The 14822-nt window shown below is 49.5% G+C and overlaps 1 protein-coding gene across 4 annotated transcripts in view; it reads left to right on the plus strand.

The window, feature by feature from the left end:
- Positions 1-14267, plus strand: part of PTK7 (protein tyrosine kinase 7 (inactive)) — an 85429-nt gene extending 71162 nt beyond the window's left edge. For all 4 annotated transcript variants that reach the window (XM_518486.7, XM_016955547.4, XM_063812434.1 and 1 more), the window contains 3 exons: positions 11365-11516; positions 12336-12514; positions 13271-14267. In XM_518486.7, coding sequence (XP_518486.2) covers positions 11365-11516; positions 12336-12514; positions 13271-13431 — 492 coding nt within the window. In that variant the 3' untranslated portion in view covers positions 13432-14267. The remainder of the gene's footprint in view (positions 1-11364; positions 11517-12335; positions 12515-13270) is intronic.
- The last annotated feature ends 555 nt before the right edge of the window (positions 14268-14822 follow it).

The raw sequence follows: 14822 nt of genomic DNA on the forward strand, positions 1-14822 counted from the left end.
GGTTCTTCTTGCCCACAGCCGCCTCCTCTCCCCTCTGAAATGGATCTACTTCCTTCCATGTGACTGGGGAGTCTGCTTCCAAGCTGGCAGTGAAGTGACCTCATAAACCAAATCAGAGCTCAGGGCAGGGTAGGCAGAAGGCTCTGCCCTTTCTCCCAGGGGACCATTCCTTGCCTGCTAGGCTGTCCCAGGTCACAGACTCTGGAGGCAGAGCAGAAAGGCATGGCTGGCAGATGAGTCAGGTGAATGGGACCCTGGCTGCCCCCAATCTCTCTGGGGAAGCAGCTCTGTGCCCTTCAGGCTGGCCCCCTCTTATTACATGTGAATTTACTAAGACCCAGACAGGACAAGTGACCTGGCCACCTGACACCACACCCCTACCTCCTTCCCCATGAAGCTGCAGGAACTGTGTATAGTGGCTGTAGAGGAGAAGCCACAGGATGGGACTTGCTACACCAGCTAAGTGAGATTTCAGGACTAAAGAGCTCACAAATTAGGACACTCACAGAGCCAGTGAATCCTCACTGAGCCAGGTGTGGCCCCAAGGGCCCTTGGGAATGCAAAATTAAAACAGACAGGCATCAGCTAGGTGCGGTGGGAGGCTAAGGCAGGAGGATTGCTTCAGCTCAGGAGTTTGAGACCAGCCTGGGCAACATAGTAAGACCCTGTCTCTACAAAAAAACAAAAAAAAGTTAACCGGGTATGGGGGCGTGCCTGTAGTCCCAGCTACTTGTGAGGCTGAGGAGGAAGAATCATTGGAGCCCAGGAGGTCGAGGCTGCGGTGAGCCATGATTACACCACTGCACTCCAGCCTGGGCAACAGAGCACGATCCTGTCTCAAAGGGGGGGCGGGGGGGAAGGACAGGCATCTTGCCCTTGGGGCACTTATGATCTAGTGAGGAGATAAGGTACATGAGTATGACCTGTGCCTTACAGACTTGAGGTAAAACAGAAAGCAAGTGGGAGGCATTAAGAGATGTTGAAGACACCCATGTCCTGTAGGTGGACAGATGGTTGTGGTTAACAAAGAAGTTTTCCTAGTAGAGAAAACCATTTGAGTTTAGTTCACAAGGACAGGAAGTAGTTGAATGGCAGGAAGGGGATGGCTTCAAGAGTCAGGGGAGTCAAGGTGGGATTCTCTGGCTGGGATGAGACATAGGCTGACAGGAAGTCAGTTACCTTTCTCATGTGACCTAAGGGACTCTATTTGACTGCAAGTCATCACCATCTTTGCTAAATATCTTTTTCACACTTTTTTGCCATAGTGTCTTAAATATGATGGGGGAACTTTAATAAGTTGGGTTCTACACTCTCCAAGGACCATACTCTGCGTTACATAGAGAGGATGCTTTTAAAAAAAAAACAGGCAGGGCTCAGTGGCTCACACCTGTAATCCCAGCACTTTGGGAGGCCGAGGCGGGCAGATCACGAGGTCAGGAGTACGAGACCAGCCTGGCCAACATGGTGAAACCCCGTCTCTACTAAAAATACAAAAATTAGCCAGGTGTGGTGGCAGGTGCCTGTAATCCAAGCTACTCGGGAGGCCGAGGCAGGAGAATCACTTGAACCCGGGAGATGGAGGTTGCAGTGAGCCAAGATCGTGCCATTGCACTCCAGCCTGGGAGACAAGAGCAAGACTTTGTCTCAAAAAAAAAAAAAAAAAAAAAAAAAAAAAAAAAAAAAAATGCAGGCCAGGCACAGTGGCTCATACCTGAAATCCCAGCACTTCGGGAGGCTGAGGCGGGAAGATCACTTGAGGCCAGGAGTTTGAGACCAGCCTGGCCAACGTGGGGAAACCCTGTCTCTACTAAAAATACAAAAAGTATCTGGGCATGGTGTCGCGTGCATATAATTCCAGCTACTTGGGAGGCTGAGGCAGGAGAATCGCTTGAGCCTGGGAGGCAGAGGTTGTAGTGAACTGAGATCTTGCCACTGCACTCCAGCCTGGGTGACAGGAGTCAAACCCTGTCTCAAAAGAAAAAAAAAAAAATAGATTTCTGGACCATGACTCAGAATGAGGGAATTAGAGTATTTGAGAGTGAGGTCTAAAGACCTGAATTTTTCAAACAAGCTCTCCAGCTGATTCCTGAGCTCATTAAAGTTCAAGGAGCCCTGGTGGAGACTAGTAGCTTTGAAATGCTTTTTGATTATAATCCCTTTTAGGAAATGCATTTTAAGCTGGTGCAGCAGTATGTGCCTGTAATCCCAGCTACTTGGAAGGCTGAGGCCAGAGGATCCCTTGGGCCCAGGAGTTTGAGGCCAGCCTGAGTGACATAGCAAGACCCGCATCACTTAGCAACAACAAAAAAGAAATGCATTTTACTCATGATCTGGTGTGCAGGCTCATATAACTAAAATTAAACTTTCACAATGTTGTGTTTGATGCACTTGATGTTTTCTATTCTGTCCTCTTTTTATTTATTTTTATTTTTTGTAGAAATGGGGGTCTCACCATGTTGTCCAGGCTGGTCTTGAACTTAAGTATTCTAGGGAGGTGGAGTGGTAGGCAGGGTGTTCCCTGGCCAGCTAGAGTTGGCACCAAAGTGCCATATTGGGTGTGAGTGGGCTGAGGGGAGCCTCAGGAGGATTTTAAGAGAGCAGTGAGGTAGTGACAGAAATCAAAGACATGGGTCCTGGGTGTTGGCATAATGGTAGGTAATGCCTTTTAGAGTAGCTGATAAGATGATATCAGAGAGCTGTAATCTGTGATTGCTCCATGGATCACTTGTGAACTAATGATGTGATGAGAAGCAGGATCAGCTTAGCACACCTGGTGGACCACGCTTTATGCAGTCAGATGCCGTGGCAGGAAACAGAAGGCCTCTTGTGAGATCTCATAGCATCACAGTGGGTTAGCCAGAACATGGGCAAACCCCTGGGGTGTTAAAATTGGAAAGGAAGGAGTGGGTCTGATCTTTACCAAAGAACGGGTCTTTTATAACAGTATTTGAGAATTATTCCAGTGGCTATCTGATGGCATCTTGCCCAGCATAAAGGAAACACCGAATTGGCTTGAGTCTAACAGAATTCCCTTTTACTGCCCTTGCTTTCCGGAAGCACCACCTCTCTGGAAAGATAGCAAGTCAGTTACCATGCCAAGTCCACCTTCTTCTGTTTACCTTGACTAGCAGCAGATTGTTTAGCTTGTGAGCCAGATCAGAGAGAGCAGGCCGAGGGGACTCACAAGTCTGATGAGGGCACGTTACCAAAACCTTTGCCTGCCGCTTACAGAGAATCAAGCAAGGTTGGACAATGCCCTGGGATTTTGAAGCCTGAAGTGGAGTTGGCTCTGTTTATGATGGCCACTGAAGCAGCCTGGCCCCTTTACCACCAGTGCACGTGAGGCATTCTGAGGACGGTGCTGCAGGGGTTATTTTAGGGATGTAGACTCAGCTTTTTTTTTTTTTTTTTTTGGAGATGGAGTCTCACTCTGTCTCTGTCACTCAGGCTGGGTTGCAGTGGCACGATCTGGGCTCACTGCAGCCTCTGCCTCCCAAGTTCAATCGATTCTCCTGCCTTAGCTTCCCGAGTAGCTGGGATTACAGGAGCCCGCCACCACACCCAACTAATTTTTGTATTTTTAGTAGGGATGAGGTTTCACCATATTGGCCAGGCTGGTCTTGAACTCCTGACCTTGTGATCCACCCACCTTGGTCTCCCAGAGTGCTGGGAATATAGGTGTGAGCCACTGTGCCCAGCCAGACTGTGCTTTTTCATGGAGACCCCAGTGTACTTCCCTGTACCCAGAGAAGAGAGGCCCAGTAATCCTGACGTGCCATCCACCTGCCTTCTTTTTTTTTCTCTTGAGACCGAGTCTCGCTCTGTCGCCCAAGCTGGAGTGCAGTGGCAGTGATCTCTGCTCACTGCAAGCTCCGCCTCCCGGGTTCACGCCATTCTCCTGCCTCAGCCTCCCGAGTAGCTGGGACCACAGGCGCCCACTACCACGCCCGGCCAATTTTTTTGTATTTTTAGTAGAGGTGGGGTTTCACCGTGTTAGCCAAGATGGTCTCAATCTCCTGTCCTCGTGATCCGCCCGCCTCAGCCTCCCAAAGTGCTGGGATAACAGGCGTGAGCCACCGCGCCCAGCCCCGTTTTTTTGTTTGTTTTTTTGTTTTTTGTTTTTTGTTTTTTTTTTGGAGACGGAGTCTCACTCCGTCGCCAGGCTGGAGTGCGGTGGCGCGATCTCGGCTCACTGCAAGCTCCGCCTCCCGGGTTGACGCCATTCTCCTGCCTCAGCCTCCCGAGTAGAGTAGCTGGGACTACAGGCGCCCGCCACCATGCCCGGCTAATTTTTTTGTATTTTTAGTGGAGACGGGGTTTGACCATGTTGGCCAGGATGGACACAATCTCCTGACCTCGTGATCCGCCCGCCTCGGCCTCCCAAAGTGCTGGGATTACAGGCTTGAGCCACCGCGCCCAGCCCCCCCCGCCTCCCCCCCTTTTTTTATTTGAGGCAGTCTCGCTCTGTCGCCCAGGCTGGAGTGCAGTGGCGGGATCTCGGCTCACTGCAAGCTCCGCCTCCCGGGTTCACGCCATTCACCTGCCTGAACCTCCCGAGTAGCTGGAACTACAGGCACCCACCACGAAGCCCGGCTAATTTTTTGTATTTTTTTTTAGTAGAGACGGGGTTTCATCATGTTAGCCAGGATGGTCTCGATCTCCTGACCTTGTGATCCACCCGCCTCGGCCTCCCAAAGTGAGCCACGGCTCAAAGACGTGAGCCACTGCGCCCAGACCACCCGCCCGCTTCTTTAACCTTCCTCACTGGTTACACATTTAGTTGAAAGCTATCCTGAGATTTTATGTCTTCACTGTTGATAAAGAAATGTACCAAAGCAGCCAGGCACAGTGGCTCACGCCTGTAATCCCAGCACTTTGGGAGGCCGAGGCAGGCAGATCATTCACGGTCACTTTGAGACCAGCCTGGCCAACATGGTGAAACCCTGTCTCTACTAAAAATACAAAAATTAGCCGGGCGTGGTGGCGCGTGCCTGTAGTCCTGCTACTTGGGAGGCTGAGGCACAAGAATTGCTTGAACTTGGGAGGCGGAGGTTGCGGAGAGCTGAGACTCCCGCCTGGGCGACAGAGTGAGACTCCGTCTGGATGAGGTTTTTCCCAACTCTAATTACATCATTCATTTAGCACCTCTGCATTAATGCACTGCCTGTTAGAGCCTCAGGCAGCACTGATCAGGACGATGATGGGAATGTTCCATATCTGTTCTGGTCAATATAGTTGTCACTAGCTTCATATAGCAACTGTACACTTGGAATTTGGCTAGAGCAACAGAAGAACTGAATTTTATTTTATTTATGTTATGTTATGTTATGTTATGTTATGCTATGCTATGCTATGTTATGTTATGTTATGTATTCTTTAGAGACAGAGTCTTACCCTGTCGACCAGGCTGGAGTGCAGTGGCAGGACCTCGGCTCACTGTAGCCTCCGCCTCCCAGGTTCAAATGATTCTCCTGCCTCGGCCCCCTGAGTAGCTGGGATTACAGGTGCATGCCACCACACCTGGCTAATTTTTGTATTTTTAGTAGAGATGGGGTTTCACCACATTGGCCAGGCTGGTCTCGAACTCCTGACCTCAAGTGATCCGCCTGCCTCGGCCTCCCAAAGTGCTGGGATTACAAGTGTGAGCCACCACGCCCGGCCTGAATTTTATTTAATGTATTTTATTTATTTATTTATTTATTTATTTATTTATTTAGAGATGGAGTCTCTCTCTATCACCCAGGCTGGAGTGCAGTGGCATGATTTTGGCTCACTGCAAGCTCTGCCTGCCAGGTTCATGCCATTATCTTGCCTCAGCCTCCCGAGTAGCTGGGACTACAGGCGCCCACCACCATGCCTGGCTAATTTTTTTGTATTTTTAATAGAGAGAGGGTTTCACTGTGTGTTAGGCAGGATGGTCTCGATCTCCTGATCTTGTGATCTGCCTGCCTTGGCCTCCCAAAGTGCTGGGATTACAGGCATGAGCCACCGCACCCGGCCTGTATTTTATTTTTTGAGACAGAGTCTCATTCTGTCACCCAGGCTGGAATGCAGTGGTGCAATCATGGCTCACTGCAGCCTCGACCTGTGGAGCTCAAGTGATCCTCTCACTTCAGCCTCCCAAGTAGCTGAGACTACAGGCACCCACCACCACACCTGGCTAATTTTTAAATGTTCTTTAGAGAATGGGGTCTCACTATGTTGCCCAGGCTGGTCTCAAACTCCTAGGCTCAAGCAATCCTCCCACATCAGCTTCTTAAACCGCTGGAATTACAGGCCAGCAATAGCTACTGTGCTAAACAGAATTGAATTTTAAATGTTACTGAGTTTTAATTAACTTAAAGCCAGGTGCAGTGCCTCATACCTGTAATCGCAGCACTTTGGGAGGCCAAGGTGGAAGGATTGCTTGGGCCAGGAGTTTGAGACCAGCCTAGGCAACAAAGTGAGACTCTGTCTCTAAAAAATAAAAATAGGCCGGGCGTGGTGCCTCATGCCTGTAATCCAGCACTTTGGGAGGCCGAGGCAAGTGGATCACTTAATGGCAGTTCAAGACCAGCCTGGCCAAAATGGTGAAACCCCGTTTCTACTAAAAATAAAAAAATTAGCCGTGCATGGTGGTGGGCACCTGTAATTCCAGCTACATAGAAGGCTGATACAGGAGGATCACTGGAACCTGGGAGGCAGAGGTTGCAGTGAGCCGAGATAGCGCCACTGCACTCCAGCCTGGGTGACAGAGCGAGACTCAGTCTCTAAATAAATAAATAAATAAATAAATAAAATTAGCATGGTGGTATATGCCAATAGTCCCAACTACTAGGGAGGCTGAGGTGGGAGGATCACTTGAGCCTGGGAGGTTGAAGATACAGTGAACTGTGATTGCACCACTGCACTCCAGCTTGGGCAACAGGCACCCTGTCTCAAAAAAAAAAGTTTTAATTAAATTTAAATAGCCACATGGGATAGTGGCTACTGTATAGGACAGCACAGATGTAGACCATTGTTTTTAAAAACTTTTTGACTGGGCAAAAAGTACAGTTTGCATCACAACCCAATACACACATATGTATATATTTTTAAAATGAAAACATTTCATGAATGATGCTCTTACTAAGTGTGATGCACTCTATTTTCTGTTGCCTTTTTTTTTCTTTAATGCTGGCTAAGATTCCCTAAATTGGTTTCATGACATAGAGATTGTGACCATAGTTAGCAAACCACCAGTAGAGGCAGTGGGGCTCACAGGGATGTCACTGGCCACTGCCCAAGAAAACTGAGAAGAGATGTCTTTGGAGTGTCCCCTCTCCTAGCACTCGGGCTTGGCACCTCTGCTGGCCTTCTTGTGACCTCTGGGAGCCAGGCGGGGAAGCTGCTCTGAGCTAGCCAGGGATGCTGAAGGGCCAGCTCAGTAGCCAGCAGCCCAACCTCTGTGCCCACTGGTGGGCAGACAGTCCATCAGCAGTGATGTGATTCAGAGAGGCGGCTGCAGTGGTAGGGAAGAGCCGGCCTTTGGCGCTAGCCTCACCATGGGCCCCTCAATGAAGCCAAGGCTGGGCCCTGCCTCACAGTGCATGTGTGGAGAGAGGCAACCAGCCTTGTTTGGGGTGTGGCACACAGCAGGTGCTCACCAAATGGCCCTTCCCCTTCTCTGTGAATGGGTGGTTTCTTATTTGCACCAAGTAACCTGGCTGCAGCTCCCCATCAAGAGCCCTGCTTTGGCCAGCCCTGTTATATTCCACCAACATCCACTGTATATGGCACGTGGTAGATACTCAAATTTTTTTTTTTTTAAAGAGATAAGATCTCACAATGTTGCCCAGGCTGGCTTTGAACTCCTGGGCTCAAGCAATTCTCCTACCCCACCCTCTTGAGTAGCTGGGACTACAGGTGCCTGGCTTCAATTTATATTTGTTCAGTGCATTAATACATACTTTTAAAATGTTAATGTGGCTGGGTGTGGTGGCTCATGCCTGTAATCCCAGTGCTTTGGGAGCCGAGGCAGGTGGATCACGAGGTTAGGAGTTCGAGACCAGCCTGGCCAACATGGTGAAACTTCGTTTCTACTAGAAAAAATACAAAAGTTAGCTGGGCATGGTGGTATGTGCCTGTAAACCCAGCTACTCGGGAGGTTGAGGCAGGAGAATCGCTTGAACCCGGGAGGCGGAGCGGAGGTTGCAGTGAGCCGAGATCGGGTCACTGCACTCCAGCCTGGCAACAGAACAAGACTCCATCAAAAAAAAAAAAAAAAAAAAAAAAAGTTAATGTAATTTAGTTGTTTCATATATAGTGTATAATATAATATATTCACATTGGCTCAAAATTCTAAAAAGAGTATTAATGAATGAAAAATCTCCCCAACTCTTTCACTTTGGAAAAGAGTTGGGCATTATTTTGTATAGCTAGAGATATTCATATTCTAGACATCGTCTTAGGTATCTTAGAGAAACTCATACATGTGTACACTTATGAAAGTGTTCATAATAACGCTGTTCTTAGTAGCCCCAAACTGGAAACAACCCATTGGCATTAGAATTAAAGTATGAGACCAGGCATGGTGGCTCACGCCTGTAATCCCAGCACTTTGGGAGGCTGAGGCAGGCTGATCACTTGAGGTCAGGAATTCAAGACCAGCCTGACCAATGTGGTGAAACCCCATCTCTACTAAAAATACAAAAATTAGCTGGGTGTCGTGGTGGGCACCTGTAATCCCAGCTGCTTGGGAGGCTGAGGCACGAGAGTCACTGGAACTTGGGAGGCAGAGGTTGCAGTGAGCTGAGGTCATGCCACTGTACTCCAGCCTGGGTGACAGAGCAATACCCTGTCTCAAAAAAAAAAAAAAAAAAGAATTAAAATATGAGATGTTTATAATGAAAAACAGACCATGTCCAGTGATTTAAAAAAATTAATCTGGCTGGCCCAGTGGCTCACACCTGTGATCCCAGCACTTTGGGAGGCAGAGGTGGAAGGATTGCTTGATCCCAGGAGTTTGAGACCAGCCTGAGCAACGTAAGGAGACCCCCGTCTCTACAAAAAAATACAAAAATAAAAAAGGCTGGGATTGATGGTACACATTTTTGTCCCAGCTACACAGGAGGCTGAGTTGGGAGGATCACTTGAGTCCAGGAGGGCGAGGCTGCGGTGAACCGTGATCACCATCACTGTACTCCAGCCTGGGTGACAGAGTGAGACCCTATCTCAAAAAATAAAGGCCGGGCACAGTGGCTCATGTCTGTAATCCCAGCACTTGGGAGGCTGAGGAGGGTGGATCATGAGGACGAGATCGAGACCATCCTGGCCAACATGATGAAACCCCATCTCTACTGAAAATACAAAAATTAGCTAGGCGTGGTAGTGCGCACCTGTAATCGCAGCTACTTGGGAGGCTGAGGCAGGAGAATCACTTGAACCCAGCGGGGTGGAGTTTGCAGTGAGCCGAGATCGCACCACTGCCCTCCAGCGTGGGTGACAAGAGCGAGACTTGGTCTCAAAACAAGCAAACAAACAAAAGAATCTTACAATGTTGTGAAAAAAAAAAAAACCAGGCACAAAAGAGTATACATTTTGTGTGCTTCCAGTTTTAATCTGGCTCTGAAACAGGCAAAATGGAATTATATTATCTAGGAACATGTAAGTGGTAAACTACAAAGAACAAGAAAGAAATTATCACAAAAGTCAGGGTAGTGGTTACTCCTTGAGGGGAGGGAGAACATATGGTTGGGAAGGAACTCTTGAGTGCTAGCATTGTTGGATTGTGTTTTGTTTTTTTTTCCCACAAAAAAATGTAAGCCAGAAGTTTTCTTACCTTTCTACCTTCTAGCCTCCAGTTCCCTCCCTTGGAGGCAGCCAGTCATATGGGTCTATATGCCTTAACACATACACACACGTGCGTGCACACACACAGACACACACGCTATATATATATATATATATATATTTTTTTTTTTTAATAGTAGAGTCTCACTATGTTGCCCAGACTGGTCACAAACTCCTGAGGTTAAGCAGTCCTCCTGCCTCAGCCTCCCAAAGTGCTGGGATTACAGGCATGAGCCACCATGCCCAGCATACACACACATATTTTTAACACAACTAGTAGAAAAGATAGACTTTTGAAGTAAAATGAAAAAGAAACAACCCATAAAGATATCATCTAAGATCAGGCATGGTGCCACTCACCTGAAATCCCAGTGCTTTGGGAAGCTAAGGCAGGAGGATCGCTTGAGGTTAGATATTTGAGACCAGCCTGGGCAACGTAGCTAGACACCGTCTCTACCAAAGAAATATATATATATTTTTTTGAGATGGAGTTTTGCTCTTATTGCCCAGGCTGGAGTGCAATGGCGCAATCTCGGCTCACCACAACCTCCGCCTGCTGGGTTCAAGCGATTCTTCTGCCTCAGCCTCCCCAGTAGCTGGGATTATAGGCATGTGCCACCACACCCAGCTAATTTTTGTATTTTTAGTAGTGCTGGGTTTATCCACGTTGGTCAGGCTGGTCTCGAACTCCCAATCTCAGGTGATCCGCCTGCCTTGGTAAAGAATTTTTTTTTTTAATTAAAAAGTAAGCTGGGGGCTGGGCGCAGTGGCTCATGCCTGTAATCCCAGCACTTTGGAAGGCTGAGGCGGGCAGATCACAAGGTCAGGAGATCGAGACCATCCTGGCTAACATGGTGAAACCTCGTCTCTACTAAAAATACAAAAAAATTAGCTGGGCGTAGTGGCAGGCACCTGTAATCCCAGCTACTCGGGAGGCTGAGTCAGGAGAATGGCGTGAACCCAGGAGGCAGAGCTTGAAGTGAGCCGAGATCACGCCACTGCACTCCAGCCTGGGCAACAGAGCAAGACTCCGTCTCAAAAGAAAAAAAAAAAAGTAAGCTGGGCATGGTGATGCACAGCTATAGTCCTAGCTACTTGGAAGGCTGAGGTGGGAGGATTGCTTGAGCCCAGGAGTTTAGAGCCTGCAGTGAGCTGTGATCGTGTCACTGCACTCTAGCCTGGGTGACAGAGCGAGACCCTGTCACTTGAAAATAAAAAATATCAGCTATGATTTCTGCCCACTTATTTTTCACTGGACAAGTGGTTACTATGTATGTGCCCTTAGGCCCATGTGCCACTCACTTAATCTGGCACTTGCTGTGTGTCAGCATGGTGTCAGGCACTTTAGTTTGCTTAATTCAGTCTTCTAACAACCCAGGAAGGCAGGTACTGTTATTATCCCCATTTTACAGAGAAGGAAGCTGAGGCTGTTGTGCTTCTGGGCTTCCTACGCAGCACACCAATAGCGTTGAAACGCTACCAAGGGTTGTGTTGAGGGTGGTCATCTTGACGCCTATTCCTGGGCTGCTCTAACAGGCCCCTTTATCTCTCCAGGTGGCCCTGTGCACCCAGGTAGCCCTGGGCATGGAGCACCTGTCCAACAACCGCTTTGTGCATAAGGACTTGGCTGCGCGTAACTGCCTGGTCAGTGCCCAGAGACAAGTGAAGGTGTCTGCCCTGGGCCTCAGCAAGGATGTGTACAACAGGTAGAAGGGCATGCGTGGGGTGGGGGCTCCCCATTTTTTCCCAGAGGGTGAGGGGCAGAGGACAGATAGTTTGGGGGGTGTGGGAAAGGGTTTAGTGCCTGCTTAGTCCAAAGCTGGAGGGCCTGGGATAGGGAAGAGCTTTCTCATCCTTTTTCCAAGGGTGCAGCAGGCTTCCCACCCAGTGCACACCCTTGGTGGTTGTAAAATGTCTCTAGCGATTAAATAAATAAATAAACATTTTTTTAAAAATAGGCAAATTTGATAAGGATTTATATATAATCTATTTATATGGCTCTCTCTGTAACTTCCTGAATTCAGTCATTATTATTTTGAAGTCTGAGACTTATGCCTCAGCACCCATGCCAGAGCTTGCTCTAGACAGCCTACGAGGGCTCTGCAGCGCTGCCGGGAACATCACCCTGAGTCCCTCTGGTTCCAGGTCACCCCCATTTGTCTGACTATAGCTGTAGTGAGGATTGGTTTATCACTAATAAAGCTCTTTCCATTTAACAGTTCTTAGTTTTTACATTTTTACAACCAATATAGAAAGTATGTATGACTATTAACTTTTCTGTTAACATTTAGGCAAAGTTTGATTCTTAATGGAAATTTTTTAACCATCAAACCCCTCGTGTGGTTACCTCCAGATTTTGTCTAGTGTACTCCCATGCTCAGCACGCATGTGACCAATTTCTTGATGTCTGTATGTAGAAAGGCTGGGTCCCCGGCTTGGGGATGCGTTCCAGATGGGGAGATGAGGGTGCAGCGCCAGGCCACGCTCCCACCCCACCTCACCCCTGGGTTGCTTCTCTCCTGCAGTGAGTACTACCACTTCCGCCAGGCCTGGGTGCCGCTGCGCTGGATGTCCCCCGAGGCCATCCTGGAGGGTGACTTCTCTACCAAGTCTGATGTCTGGGCCTTCGGTGTGCTGATGTGGGAAGTGTTTACACATGGAGAGATGCCCCATGGTGGGCAGGCAGATGATGAAGTACTGGCAGGTAGGCAGCCTTGCTGCTAGGGGATGATTCCAGATGGGCCCCAGATGGGGCCTACTCAGGGCCCCAGGGCTGGTTCAGCCTACCTCCCCTCTCAGGGCTGCTACTGAGCAGGCACACAGATACGACCACTCTGGTTGTTAAAATACTGCAATACTTTTTTTTTCTTTTGAGACGGAGTGTCGCCCTGTCGCCCAGACTGGAGTGCAGTGGCTCGATCTCCGTTCACTGCAACTTCTGCCTCCCGGGTTCAAGCGATTCTCCTGCCCTAGACTCCCTAGTAGCTGGGATTACAGGCACGCACCTCCACTCCCTGGCTAATTTTTGTATTTTTAGTAGAGATCGGGGGGGCTTCACCATGTTGGTCAGGCTGGTCTCAAACTCCTGACCTTGTGATCCACCCGCCTCGGCCTCCCAAAGTGCTGGGATTGCAGGCGTGAGCCACCACACCTGGCCGAAAATACTGCAATACTTCTATATTGGTTGGTAAATAGCCTTTGCCCCCAGTGCCCACTCCAGCCACTCTGACGCCTGTCTGCCAGCCCACTTCAGCTCCTATGCATGGACCCCGTCCTACCAGCCAGAGTGAGTGGGGCCAGGGGAGTCATCTTTTTCCGTTGCGGGTACCCACCTGCCACGGGCCAGCATTGCCCCAGAGGCATCCTTGGGTGGCTGCTTGTATAAACTGCAAGGTCCACAAAGTGTTGAACAAGTTGTTGAATGTTTTGGCCAACACTGCACCTGCTGTCTTCCCTACAGATTTGCAGGCTGGGAAGGCTAGACTTCCTCAGCCTGAGGGCTGCCCTTCCAAGCTCTATCGGCTGATGCAGCGCTGCTGGGCCCTCAGCCCCAAGGACCGGCCCTCCTTCAGTGAGATTGCCAGCGCCCTGGGAGACAGCCCCGTGGACAGCAAGCCGTGAGGAGGGAGCCCGCTCAGGATGGCCTGGGCAGGGGAGGACATCTCTAGAGGGAAGCTCACAGCATGATGGGCAAGATCCCTGTCCTCCTGGGCCCTGAGGCCCCTGCCCTAGTGCAACAGGCATTGCTGAGGTCTGAGCAGGGCCTGGCCTTTCCTCCTCTTCCTCACCCCTCATCCTTTGGGAGGCTGACTTGGACCCAAACTGGGCGACTAGGGCTTTGAGCTGGGCAGTTTTCCCTGCCACCTCTTCCTCTATCAGGGACAGTGTGGGTGCCACAGGTAACCCCAATTTCTGGCCTTCAACTTCTCCCCTTGACCGGGTCCAACTCTGCCACTCATCTGCCAACTTTGCCTGGGGAGGGCTAGGCTTGGGATGAGCTGGGTTTTTGGGGAGTTCCTTAATATTCTCAAGTTCTGGGCACACAGGGTTAATGAGTCTCTTGGCCCACTGGTCCCACTTGGGGGTCTAGACCAGGATTATAGAGGACACAGCAAGTGAGTCCTCCCCACTCTGGGCTTGTGCACACTGACCCAGACCCACGTCTTCCCCACCCTTCTCTCCTTTCCTCATCCTAAGTGCCTGGCAGATGAAGGAGTTTTCAGGAGCTTTTGACACTATATAACCCGCCCTTTTTGTATGCACCACGGGCGGCTTTTATATGTAATTGCAGCGTGGGGTGGGTGGGCATGGGAGGTAGGGGTGGGCCCTGGAGATGAGGAGGGTGGGCCATCCTTACCCCACACTTTTATTGTTGTCGTTTTTTGTTTGTTTTGGTTTTTTTGTTTTTGTTTTTGTTTTTACACTCGCTGCTCTCAATAAATAAGCCTTTTTTACAACCTGTTTCTGCGATTCATTCCCTGCTCTTGCTCGTGGAAGATGTTCCTTCTTCCCCCGCTGATGAGAAGGGGCCATGTGCAGGCCGGGTGCAGTGGCTTATGCCTGTAATCCCAGCACTTTGGGAGGCTGAGGCCAGTGGATCACCTGAGGTCAGGAGTTCGAGACCAGCCTGGCCAAAAAGGTGAAACCCCTGTCTCTACTGAAAATATAAAAATTAGCTGGGCATGGTGGCAGGCGCCTGTAATCCCAGCTACTTGGGAGGCTGAGGCAGGAGAATCGCTTGAACCCAGGAGATGTAGGTTGCAGTGAACCGAGATCACACCACTGCACTCCAGCCTGGGTGACAGTGAGACTCTGTCTAAAAAAAAACAAAAAAAAAAAAAGAGAAAAATGAAAGGGCCGTGTGCCTTCATGGAGTCTGGTGGGGCTTGGACAGGATGAACCGGTGGATATTGGTTCTTCTCTCCAGTTTGCAGGGCAGGTGAGCATGCAGGCATGAAGAAGGCAAGATCACCTGTTGTCTGTGCAACCCTATGCTGTCCTCTGACTGTCAC

Source organism: Pan troglodytes, chromosome 5 (genome assembly GCF_028858775.2).
Source record: "Pan troglodytes isolate AG18354 chromosome 5, NHGRI_mPanTro3-v2.0_pri, whole genome shotgun sequence".
Lineage (NCBI taxonomy): Eukaryota > Metazoa > Chordata > Mammalia > Primates > Hominidae > Pan > Pan troglodytes.